Source organism: Ochotona curzoniae, unplaced genomic scaffold, assembly GCF_017591425.1.
Source record: "Ochotona curzoniae isolate NIBS_2020 unplaced genomic scaffold, NIBS_Ocur_1.0 scaffold_2453, whole genome shotgun sequence".
Lineage (NCBI taxonomy): Eukaryota > Metazoa > Chordata > Mammalia > Lagomorpha > Ochotonidae > Ochotona > Ochotona curzoniae.
In genome coordinates this window covers 8,328,060-8,339,282 of record NW_024467094.1, presented here as the reverse complement: position 1 = coordinate 8,339,282, position 11,223 = coordinate 8,328,060, and the positions used below count along the sequence as shown (strand labels likewise).

The 11,223-nt window shown below is 65.4% G+C and overlaps 3 protein-coding genes across 9 annotated transcripts in view; 1 reads left to right on the top strand and 2 right to left on the bottom strand.

Moving 5' to 3' along the window:
• On the top strand, positions 1 to 4,384 carry CHRNE (cholinergic receptor nicotinic epsilon subunit). Its single transcript, XM_041001615.1, has 12 exons — positions 1 to 200; positions 321 to 463; positions 552 to 596; positions 700 to 809; positions 890 to 1,045; positions 1,223 to 1,323; positions 1,745 to 1,942; positions 2,038 to 2,152; positions 3,490 to 3,604; positions 3,685 to 3,871; positions 3,948 to 4,054; positions 4,143 to 4,384. Exons 1-12 carry the CDS (start codon positions 92 to 94, stop codon positions 4,296 to 4,298), a joined length of 1,542 nt encoding a protein of 513 aa, XP_040857549.1. The 5' UTR covers positions 1 to 91; the 3' UTR covers positions 4,299 to 4,384.
• CUNH17orf107 (chromosome unknown C17orf107 homolog) lies at positions 2,451 to 3,492 on the bottom strand. Its single transcript, XM_041000768.1, has 4 exons — positions 3,255 to 3,492; positions 2,974 to 3,174; positions 2,628 to 2,885; positions 2,451 to 2,546 (listed from the first exon to the last, which is right to left on the bottom strand). Exons 1-4 carry the CDS (start codon positions 3,318 to 3,320, stop codon positions 2,451 to 2,453), a joined length of 621 nt encoding a protein of 206 aa, XP_040856702.1. The 5' UTR covers positions 3,321 to 3,492.
• A 160-nt stretch (positions 4,385 to 4,544) lies between the features above and the next one.
• The window catches only part of MINK1 (misshapen like kinase 1), a 51,978-nt gene continuing 45,299 nt past the window's right edge, over positions 4,545 to 11,223 (bottom strand). For 2 of the 7 annotated variants that reach the window (XM_041001609.1, XM_041001610.1), the window contains exons 14-32: positions 10,542 to 10,754; positions 10,258 to 10,428; positions 9,737 to 9,997; positions 9,408 to 9,496; positions 9,140 to 9,250; positions 8,879 to 8,991; positions 8,593 to 8,681; positions 8,147 to 8,310; positions 7,814 to 7,919; positions 7,597 to 7,734; positions 7,374 to 7,482; positions 6,942 to 7,109; positions 6,706 to 6,849; positions 6,450 to 6,584; positions 6,198 to 6,298; positions 5,971 to 6,120; positions 5,717 to 5,876; positions 5,495 to 5,634; positions 4,545 to 5,376 (exon numbers count right to left, since the gene is read on the bottom strand). In XM_041001609.1, coding sequence (XP_040857543.1) covers positions 5,293 to 5,376; positions 5,495 to 5,634; positions 5,717 to 5,876; positions 5,971 to 6,120; positions 6,198 to 6,298; positions 6,450 to 6,584; positions 6,706 to 6,849; positions 6,942 to 7,109; positions 7,374 to 7,482; positions 7,597 to 7,734; positions 7,814 to 7,919; positions 8,147 to 8,310; positions 8,593 to 8,681; positions 8,879 to 8,991; positions 9,140 to 9,250; positions 9,408 to 9,496; positions 9,737 to 9,997; positions 10,258 to 10,428; positions 10,542 to 10,754 — 2,646 coding nt within the window. In that variant the 3' untranslated portion in view covers positions 4,545 to 5,292. Of the gene's footprint in view, positions 5,377 to 5,494; positions 5,635 to 5,716; positions 5,877 to 5,970; positions 6,121 to 6,197; positions 6,299 to 6,449; positions 6,585 to 6,705; positions 6,850 to 6,941; positions 7,110 to 7,373; positions 7,483 to 7,596; positions 7,735 to 7,813; positions 7,920 to 8,146; positions 8,311 to 8,400; positions 8,425 to 8,592; positions 8,682 to 8,878; positions 8,992 to 9,139; positions 9,251 to 9,407; positions 9,497 to 9,736; positions 9,998 to 10,257; positions 10,429 to 10,541; positions 10,755 to 11,223 lie in introns of all 7 variants that reach the window. The other 5 variants (XM_041001608.1, XM_041001614.1, XM_041001612.1 and 2 more) reach the window with 5 other exon arrangements.

Sequence of the window (11,223 nt, the reverse complement as noted above, 5' to 3'; positions counted from 1 at the left end):
GCAGCCCACAAGTCTCTAGCCGCCCTCCAGCAGGGATGAGGGGAGAGGATCAGGTAACAGTGCCCTAACTCGGCCCGGAACTAACACCCTCATGCCTCACTCCTCTGCGCCCCTGCCAGAGCCCAGAATAGCCAGGGGCCAGGCAGACGGAGGGATGGCAAGGGCCATGCTGGGCATCTTGGTCATCCTAGGGCTCCTCGGTAGGCATGGGTGTCGGGATGGCAGCTGGGCACACACAGGCATAGGTGCAAGGGACCTGGGCACAGCCCGAGAGTGGCCTCTTGGTGCCCAGAGAGTGCTCCGTCTCCTCCCTTCCTCAGGCAGCGGCCGAGGGAAGAACCAGGAGCTGAGCCTGTACCACCATCTCCTGGACAACTATGACCGGGAGAGCCGACCTGTGCAGGCCCCTGACGAGACGGTGACCATCACCCTCAAGGTCACCCTGACCAACCTCATCTCCCTGGTAAGTGCCCCAGCAGCACCCCCATCCTGAGGCTGACCCGTGACTTCAGCCCCTTCCCCCGTGGTCACCCCCACACTCCCTTCTGCAGAACGAGAAGGAGGAGACCCTCACCACCAGCGTGTGGATCGGAATCGTGAGTCGGCCCTGGGGAGGGGTCGCCCTGGGCCCCTCTCTCTGCACCTTCCCCACTGGCAGGTCTGGTGGCACAGCAAGACACATGTCCTTCCGGCCCCCAGGACTGGCAGGATTACCGACTGAACTACAGCAAGGACAGCTTTGGGGGCGTGGAGACCCTGCGGGTCCCCTCCCAGCTTGTGTGGCTGCCGGAGATAGTGCTGGAAAACAAGTGAGGACGCAGGGGCAGGAGGGGGGACGGGGTCCAGGCGAGAACCCCTGAGAGCGGCCGCTTTCCCTGCCGCCCCGCAGCATCGACGGCCAGTTCGGGGTGGCCTACGAGGCCAACGTGCTCATCTACGAGGGTGGCTATGTGAGCTGGCTGCCCCCGGCCATCTACCGCAGCACCTGCGCCGTGGAGGTCACCTACTTCCCTTTCGACTGGCAAAACTGTTCCCTCGTGTTCCGGTGGGCTGGGGCCCTCCCCTTGGAGCTGTGGGAGGGGCTGGGGGCGAGTGGGCACTGCGGCAGGTGGGAACAGGTGCATGCCCTCGGGGTCTGATTGCCTGGCTGGAGCTGAGCTAGGAGGGGTGAGAGGCAGGTCTGAGTCGGTGGGATGGGGGGTCCCGGCCCCCCGCTCTGCAGCTCTCAGACCTACAATGCTGAGGAGGTGGAGTTCACCTTTGCGGTGGACGACGAGGGCAACACCATCGACAAGATAGATATCGACACAGAGGCCTTCACAGGTGAGGCCCCTGGCGCCCACACACGGGCCAGGAGACGCGAGGAGGGCGGGTTCCCCCAGGCCACCGACTCCGGGATTCCCTGTTGGCAACCGCCTCAGCTTGCTCCGGTGGGAGGCCCCCCACCTGCGCCAGCGATGCCCCTTCTGTCCCAGTTGCCCCCATTCTGGCTGCCCTGGGGCTGTGGGCATGTACAGGTGGGGGTTATGGGCGCGTGCAGCCTGTGGGCGCGTGCAGGTGGAGGAGCTGTAGGCGTGTGCAGATGGGGGGCTGTGGGCGCGTGCAGGTGGGGGGCTGTGGGCACGTCAGCCTGTGTGCATGCAGGTGGGGGGCTGTGGGCATGTACAGGTGGGGGTTATGGGCGCGTAGCCAGGGGAAGGTCCACCTGCTCTCTCCAGGGGCCCGACCTCTCTCTGTCCCGTAGAGAACGGCGAATGGGCCATCGACTTCTGCCCTGGCATCATCCGCCGCCAGGCCAGCACCGCTGATGGCCCGGGCCACAGTGACGTCATCTACACGCTGATCATCCGCCGGAAGCCGCTCTTCTACGTCATTAACATCATCGTGCCCTGCGTGCTCATCTCGGGCCTCGTGCTGCTGGCCTACTTCCTGCCGGCGCAGGGTGAGCCGCGGCCGCAGCCCCTGCCCTCCCGTCTGGCTCCCGGGGCACAGGGCTTGGGTAGGAGGCCCGTTCACCCTCACCGGGCACCCCTCCAGCTGGCGGCCAGAAGTGCACGGTCTCCATCAATGTCCTGCTCGCCCAGACCGTCTTCCTGTTCCTGATTGCTCAGAAAATCCCAGAGACGTCTCTGAGCGTGCCGCTGCTGGGCAGGTGAGGGCGCCGGGGCGGGGCCAGACGGGATGGGGCGTGGCCAGAGGACGCGGGGCGTGGTTGGTGCTGTGGGCGTGACCGGGCCTGTGGGCGTGGCCAGAGGACGCGGGGCGTGGTTGGTGCTGTGGGCGTGGCCAGTGGACACGGGGCGTGGTTGGTGCTGTGGGCGTGACCAGTGGGTGTGACTGGGCCTGTGGGCGTGGCCCGACATGGTGGGCGTGGTCCGGTCCATCGGCGTGGCCGTGTGAGGACTGTGTGACCGCCGGGCTGCTCCGGCTGCTGCGCACGCTCCAGGACTTTATTCGGATGTGGGGTGGGCCTGGCTCGGGGATGGAGTGTCAGGCCTGCCGTCCAGTGTGCTGTTGCTGTGCGCCACCAGCTCGCCTAAATTCCCCTATTGGGGAACCGTCCAGCTCAGTGCCTGCCTTCCCTGACCACTGCCGCCCCCCAAAACACCCTTCCTTCCCAAACTCACCGCTTCCCCTGGGATCCCGAGGCCCAGTTGGTGCCACTGATGGAGCAGGGAGGTGGACCCCTGCAGGCCACGGCCGCACAGGCACAGCCATGCCCCCTGGGCCAGGAGCCGGGCGCTCACCCCTGCTCGCCGGACACCCTGCCCAGCCGCCTGAGCCACCCGGGCCAGCGCTCCTCCAGGGTCCCCGGCTTCTGGGGCTGCACCAGGGCCGCGGCCGTCCAGCCGGCGTGCCTCCTTATGCAGCCACAGGGCAGAGATCTGCATGGGGCGTGGGGAGCGGGGGACACAGCAGTTAGTGTGGAGGCAGAGCCCTGCAGCCCCACGAGGCCCTCCCCGCGCGCCGCACCTCTAGCAAGGCGGCCCCGAAGCTCACGAGGCTGGCCGCGGCCTCCTGCAGCACCAGTCCCAGGGTGGGCGTCGGGGCAGGCAGCCTCCCCGGCTCCCTGGACTCCAGGGACCTCAGCTCTCCAAACCTCTGCTCCAGGTATTCGTGGGCCGCCGTGGCGGCCAGTTCCAGGGAGGAGAGCAGAGGGGGCTGCAGGGCCACCTGGAGGAGTTGCAAGGGCGCTGGTCAGCGGGCTAAGGGGCAGGGCCTGCTGGGCTCAGCGGAGAGCCGCCCTGGCTCACCTCCGTGGAGCTGTGGAAGTGGTAGACCCACAGCAGGGTGTCCAGGGAGCTGGGGGTCCCCTTCATGGCCGCCGCAGGTGGCAGGAGGGGCGTCTAGCCGCGCCAAGGAGCGGGCCAACTGCTGCAGCAAGTGGTGGTGGGTGGAGAGGTGTTTGTGAGGTCAGAACCAGCCGCCCTGGGAGGAGTGGGGAGGCAGTGACGTCAGATGAGCTGGTGTTGCTGTGACGTCACGCAGGTACCTCATTTTTGTCATGGTGGTTGCCACGCTCATCGTCATGAACTGCGTCATCGTGCTCAACGTGTCCTTGCGGACGCCCACCACTCACGCCACGTCTCCGCGCCTGCGCCACGTGAGCACGGGGTGTGGGGGGCTCTCCCCAGCAGGGTGGGCGTCGTGTTGATTCCCACGCCTGCTTCGTCCCGTCCCCAGGCCTTGCTGGAGCTGCTCCCTCGCCTGCTGGGGTCGAGCCCGCCACCCGAGGCCCCGCACCCCACCTCACCGCCACGGAGGGCCTCGTCCGTGGGGCTCCTGCTGCGCGCAGAGGAGCTCATCCTGAAGAAGCCCCGCAGCGAGCTGGTCTTCGAGGGGCAGAGGCACCGGCACGGTGCCTGGACAGGTGAGCTCTGCACCGCGGGCCAGGGCCTGCCTGCAGCCTGGCAGGCTCCTAACGGTGCGCCCCTCCTCCTCGCCAGCCACGCTCTGCCAGAGTCTGGGCGCCGCTGCCCCGGAGATCCGCTGCTGCGTGGATGCTGTGAACTTCGTGGCCGAGAGTACCCAGGCACAGGAGGCCGCTGGCGAGGTGCGGCCTCACCCTGTCTCCCACAGGGCCACACCCCGTCTCCCGCAGCTGCCCCTTGCCCTCTCAGCCTGCACCGTCCTTTCCCCAGGAGGTGTCCGACTGGGTGCGCATGGGCAAGGCCCTCGACAACGTCTGCTTCTGGGCGGCTCTGGTGCTCTTCGGCCTGGGCTCCACCTTCATCTTCCTCGGGGGCTACTTCAACCAGGTGCCAGATCTGCCTTACCCACCGTGCATCCAACCTTGAGCCCAGCTGCCAGCCCAGCAGGACAATATGCCTTGGAGAGGCCAGCTGCTGCCACCCCTTGTCCCACCATCGGGGAGAGCAAGGCCAGCTCCAGCCTGTGAGCCTCACGCAGCCTTTACCCCTTGGGTAACAAAAGCAGAGGTGCCTGGGGTGGGGGCCTGGCAAGGATGCAGGCTGGCGGGCTGTGCAGCCCGGAGCAGCCAGGCTTGTGAGAGCAAACAATAAAGGCAGGCTGCGAGGGCGGGAGCTGGTTGAATTGTCTTTATTAACAAACGGGAGGTCCAAGGCCACTACACTGAGGGGAAGGGGGTACTTGCTGCTCACACTATATACAGCTGCAAGCGTGGGGGTCAGGACAGGAGCACCCTGCTCCCACCCTCCATCAGGGGAGAGGCTGGGGCAGAGGGGGGTCAGGAAGGGGGGTAAGGAATGTTTTGGCTGGCGGGGGTTCCCCCCTCCATCCCCTGGGGTCTGAGGGGAGGGAATCATTAAAGTGCTTTCAGAAAAATGAGGAAGTGGTCCCTGCCCAAGGAATGGCTGGAGACTCCCCTAAACCTGGGGCCCAGTGACACCCCCCCAGAGTCTGGTACATTCAAGGGGGGAGCCGGCTCCCCTAACGTGCAAATCCAGGGGTCCAGTGCCCTGCCCGGTCAGCAGCAGTGGGTAAGGGGGCCAGGCCCCCAGCACTCTCCTCCCCAGGGGCGGGGAACAAGGCCCACTCGATTCCTGGTCGGGGAAACTGTGTCCCTCCCCATGTGTTGGGGACAGGCACAGTTCTGGGGGGAGAGAACCTCTGGGGAGGGGAGGGGGGATAAGAGGATGGTCACGTGATCACAAAAGCGGGCAGGGGAGGGAAAGGGTCAGAGGTCACGTTCCCAGCAGGCTCCAGTGAATCAAACCAGTAAAAGCAAAAAAGCCCAGGGAGGGAAAGCGGGGCGGCGGGAGGTGCGGGGAGGGCTGGGTCCACGTGGGATAGCCCCAGCCCACGGCCCTGTCACCAGTTCATGATGCAGTTCCGGTTCAGAGTCATGAAGTAAACTTGGCTGCTGCCCCCGGAGCGGACAGAGGCAAAGAACACCTGGGGTGGGGGCAGAGAGGGGGAGAAATCACTGGGGGGGGGGGCAGGAACACCCAGGAGGAGCTGGCAGGGGCTTCCCTGCTCCCTGCCCCAGGAACTCAGGGGCCATGCCACCCACCTTATCATTCCGCTCACACAGGAACTTGAGCCTCTGGGCTCGCTTGTGCATGAAGACCCCGTCCAGGTGACCCGTCTCCACGGAGCGGATCTCGATGGCTTTCTCGCCCCAGCCCATGATCTGGTTGGAGCAAATATAGGCTGCGGGGAGGAGGTGGGAGTGGTTGGTGAGTGGGCCGTGCCCGGGCCACCTCGGGGTGCCTCCCAGCCAGCTCTCACTCACCCACAGAGGTGGGCATCTCTCCCCACTGCAGCACCACGTCCTTGATGATCCGCCCGTACGTGTTGACGTAGACGCCCTCGTCCTCGTAACACAGCAGCATCTCCATGCCGTCTGTGTTGGGCAGGAAGATGATGGCGTGGGGCGTGATCTGGCTCTGGATCTGGGGGCATGGAGGAGGAGGCAGCTGCAGCGTCCCCCCACTGGCGCCAGGCTGGGCAGCCCCACCCCTCTGGGGGTCCCTAGGTCAAACTCACGTGCACAGGGATGTAGATGTCGTAGCTGTTCCCCGAGTCGACGTCCACAGCGTGGAAGCCGGCGCTGGAACCATAGATGACCTTGAGCCGCTGCCCTTCCTCGACTGTCAGGTCAACCAGCAGAGGGCGGTGAGGGAGGTCAGCAAAGGACTGTGGAGGAGAGTAGGTGTGAGCTGGACAGGTGTGGGCAGCCTGGTAGCTGGGCACCGAGCAGGGGCTGGGCTCACCTTGAAGGCCATGAACTTGTGGTAGGGCTTGGGGGCCCAGGCATACACCTCCACAGAGTTTTTGAGGGCGATGACCAGGAACTTGATGCGCTCGTATTTCACTGGAAGCAGGAAAGGAGAGGTGTGTGAGGATTTTGCTGCTGGTGACAGGCCCGAGCCCCGGCCGCCTCCTCAGGCCCAGCTCACTGCTGAGCTGGCAGGCCCCAACCCCAGTCCTGCCCACCCCATTTCTCCCCCACAGGCTCAGCTCACCGACGCGGTAATGCCCACAGCCCTCCATGTCCCCCACGGTGGTCCAGCCCTGCTTCTTCTCCACTTCTGGGTCGTTGTGCAGGATTTTGTTCCGGAGCCAGGACAGGTAATACACCCGCAGTTTGTTCCTTTTCCCTGAGGGACACATACACTCTTGACCTGGCTGGCGGCCTGGCTGCTGTCTCCCAACCAGAGGGGTGACAGGGCCCTGGGGAGCCTGTGTCCCACCCCCACCTGCCCCCCTGGGCACACGCACCTGAGATGGTGATGAGCAGGTTGAGCCCCTCCAGCACGTCCATCTGCTGGAAGCGGCGCCGCCCGATGAGCCCGTACACCTTGCCCTGCCCGCTGCGGTCCAGCAGCATCAGCCCATTTTCCGTGCCCACCAGCAGGTTGACCCCTGCAACAGGAAGTGTAGGATGGGCCACGGGCAGGGCTAAGCGCCTGGCTGAGCCTCCAGCCCCTGTGCACCCTGCCCCAGCCCTAGCTTACCCCACAGTGCCGCGCACAGGATCTCTGAGTTGAAGCGCTTCTTGTACTTGCGGATCTCGGGGGTCTCACTGTGGGCTCGCGTGTTAGTGGGGTTCACGTTGACCACGGAGCCCTTCCGCACGTCATACTGCAGTTGATCCAGCCGACCTCCTTCTCCCCCGACCAGGGCTGCCGGCAGGAGTGGGAGCAGGGGGTAGGGGCTGGAGCCTGTCGCTTCTTATGCCCCTACCCCTGCAATCGCTTTTGATGCCTCAGAAGGGAAGGGGAGGAGGAGCGCAGGACAGAGTAGGGATGAGTACAGGACATGCCTGCGAGCAGGGCTCGTCATCCGAGGTCTGACAGGCCCTGGTTGCATCACTTGTTACTGTGGTCCTGGGGTCCCTGCATGGCCCTCTGGACCCCAGCCTCCGGCAGCTCTGTCCCTGGCCTCACCTGTGATGGGAATGGTGTCCCCACTGCCTCCAGGCTGGTAAATCCCCAGATCCACAAACATCGTGAATGAGCTCTTGCCAGGGGCCTTGACCAGACCACGAGACTGGTACTGTGGGGGTGGGGGCAGTAGTCAGGTTGCCAGGCTCTAGGGAGCCACCAGCATCCTGGCTCACCTGCTGCGAGGCCCCTTCCATGGCCTGTGGAGCCTCCCCCGGCCACTCACCTCACTGCCTGCATCCTTTGATGGGGGGCTCTGCCCTTTGCTGCTCTCGGTGGGCGAGTGGCTGGGCTGGACCACATCAGGCAGGTTCGTGTAGCCGTTGCTGTCCGAATGCAGCAGGCCACGCTCCTCTTCAGGGGTCTGTAGGGCACGGGGGTAAGTTGGCAATGGCCCAGCGGGGAGTGTGGGTGGGCATGGAAGGGGTGGGGGGCCCACTCACACGCTGGACCACCATGGTGCCGCCCCCATACGGGGGCTGGGTCCCGGCTATCTCCTCCACGTCGTGGACCACCATGGTGCTGACGCTGTCCGTGTCCCCGTCACTGCTGTGGGCAAGATAGGAAGGGACCCCTCCAGGTCTGTTGCCATGCCAGTGCCACAGGAAGCACAGGGCGGCCAGGCACCTGGGCTTGTCTCCAAACATGTCCGGCAGCTCAGCCCCCGCCAGCCCCTGCCTCGTGGGTGGGTGGGTATTTCCTGTCTGGCTTTTGGGAGAGCCATAAGATGAGGAAGAGACCCAGCCCCTAGCCCCCTGCCCAACCTCTCCCCATACCGGCCCCCGGGGGTGTCTCTGCTGCCCTCTGAGGGTTCGCCCTCGCCCTCTTCCTCATCGTCATCACTGCTCTCCACTTCCTCGCTGGACGATGAGTAGTCCATGGCTTTTTTGGGTGGCCGTGGGGCCTCGTCCAGGGTCCGCTCTTTGAGCAACACAAAATCCTGCAGGGAGGTATCGGTGTGTGAGGGGAGGGAGGGCTGGGGAGGGGAGGCACAGGTTGGGGGATGGTGAGCAGGCCCCGGCTCACTAACCTCACCGATTGCTCGCTTATAGCTCTGGGAGGGGCCGCAGGGGAAAAGGCAGCCAGGAGGTGGCAGGAGAGAGGGTGAGACAGGTTAGTGCCGCAGGACACACCCAGGGCCCCACACGCAGTCTTCGCAGGTGGATTAGTGAAGCCTCGCCCAATGTCCAGCCCGGCCCCCACCTGCCACCAGGTGACTCACTGCAGGCCGGCCTGGGCGAGAGCGGTGGTCATCGGGCTTGGCTTTGTTCCCGGGGACTAGCACTGGGGAGCTGTCCAGTTTGGTGGTGGCTGGACGTGGAAGAAGGGAGGCTACTGTCAGGTAGACAGGGATGGCTCCAAGCCCAGCCCACGGGTCCAACCCCTTGGCTTGGAGCCCTGAGCCCCATACCTCCCCCACTCCCCAACAGGTGCCCTGGTCCAACCCCCTCTCAAGGTGGACCCCACCCTGGTCAGAACTGGGCTGCAGGCCCAATGCTGGCACCTACCTCCCACCCGGTTGCGCTCCAGCGAGCCAGCCTGTGGGAGGTGGCTGTGGGAGGCCGGGAGGACGCTGTCCGAGCGCTCCCAACCAGGATCACTTCTCCTGAGGTCAGGGTTACTGTGGGGGGGATGGGGACAGGGTCAGTGTCAGGGTCAGAGAGCCAGGGAGCTCCCCTCCAGGGGGGCCAAGCTGCACTGCAGAGGGGGCAATCACCAGGACAGCAGGTGGCAGAAGTGAGAGTAAGTGGGGGGAACAACTCTGTTACCTAGAGGCGTTGGGCGGGCCAGGGGGTTGAGCAGGGGACCCTGAAGGTTTGGGGGCACCCCGCTCTGCCCGCCTCTGCAGGTAGATCTGCCAGGCGGAGTTGCTGCGAGGTCTGTGGAGGGAGCACAGGGTGCAGGGCGGGCACGGAGCAGGGCTGAGGCCAGCTGGCCGGGGCTCGCCCACCCCTGGGCGGGTGACCTGGGAAAGTCCCTTCTGCCCCAAGATCCCCCTCCCCCCAGGCTGCTGCCTGCCCCCACTGGGGGTGATACCTGGCACGGACTGCCTGCGCTGGCCGGGACCCTGCGGCCCCACTGGTGGTATTAAGGGCAGTGGCAATGGATGAGGTTCTTTGAGGCACCTGTGGGAGAAGGGAGCACAGTCAGCTGGTGTGGGCAGCATGCAGGGGGTTGACCCACACCCTAACTTGGAAGCATGCTGCCGGTGGGGTTCAGAAAAGTCAGCTGGGGTGCTGGGTTAGGCAGCAAGGACAGGCAGCTTCTAACCCTATAAGGCTGCCCTTGACTTCCCACCCTGGCCGCCTCTACCTCACCTGCCCCATCTTTTCTTTCCCTCATGACTCCCTTGCTTTCTTTGTTACCTTGGGTGGGGCCTCATTGTCTGGCCGGACCCAGGCTGGGGGGTTGGGGCTGGGACCAGGCCCTTCAGAGGTGGGGTCCGAATTCTGGCGGATGACAGCTCCACGGGCGCTGGGCGTGGTGGTGGGTGTGGTGACAGCAGGGTCTGGGTCATGGGAGGCGGGGAAGGCAGCCAGGTTTCGGGTGGGCTGGTCCTGCAGGGACTGGGATCGGGGTACAGGTGCTGCGTATGGCTTCAGTGGGACCCGGTGTGCCACCAGGCTCTGCAGGGAGAGACCAGGGAGGGTGGGCTGCCCGCTCCATGGCACATCCCCACCTGGATGTTAGGATGTGGGCAGGGAAGGGACTTTGCAAGGGTACCAAAAGCCCGAGACTAGGTGAGGAGGAGGAGTGGGCGTAGGCAATCCACAAAGCCTGTGGTCTACGATGCCAACTGAGGGCCGAGCTGACAAGTGCACCTGTGTGCATCTGTCCCTAGCGGCCCCATGCCTGTGTGCCAAGACTGAGGCGCCAGGACACTCACCTTGTGTGGTCCCTCCTGGGGCTCCACGGGCCTCTGCATAGGAGGGGTTTGGGACAGGGGTCCTGGGGGACTGGGGGAGGCCTGGGGGGCCGGGGGCTCAGGCCCTGTGCTGCTCGGCTTGGTCTTGGCCAAGGGGGAGTTCTGCTTGTTCATCCTGGTCCTCTCTTCCACCTGTGGTGTGGAGCAACGTGGTCAGGCAGGCCGGTTCCTGCCCCACCTGCACCACCATGACTTCTCACAACCCCTCAGGCTTGGGGTCTCTAGCCAGCACTGGCAGCAAGTACCTCTCGGGCCCAGGCGGGCTTGTCGGCAGCAGGGTTGAGGGCCCGGCCATAGTGGTAGAGGGGCTTCCTGTCGCCTGGCGGGATCTGTGGTGGCGGCTGCTTCTGGAGCTGCTGCTGCTGCTGCAGGGACTTGAGGTAGGCATGCTCCTGCTGCAACTGCCTCTGCAGGCGCTCCGACTGCCGCTGCTCCTCCAGCTGCTTCCGCTTGTACTCCTGGGGCCAAGGGTAGGGAGACGCGCCTCAGCAGGCCGCGGCCCCGGGAGTGACAGCCGGGAGCCCTTTCCTTTCTCCAGCCTGCCTGGAGCGCAGGGTCTCCCTCCAAGCCTCGGGCGGCCCCTGTCTTTCCCTGGAGGGCTCCCGTTTCCCGCCTTGCTCGGCACCGAGGGGCTCTGGGGGAGCGAGGGCCCCGTTACCAGAAGGAGGGCCTGTTCCTGGAGCAGCTGCTGCTGGAGGACCTCGAGCTGGCGCTGCTCCTCCTCCAGCCTGTGCCGGATATACTCCTGGGGGGAGGGGAGGAGGGGGAGGGGGCGGCGGCAGCAGCGGCGTTGGGTGAGGATGAGGGGGAGGAAGATGAGCCCCAAGGTGGGCGATGCAGCACAGGTGGGAATAGGGGGGGCCCAGGACATGATGGGAAAGCAGGACAGGGCAGGTGTGGGGAGACAGGACAGGGAGGGGTAGAGAT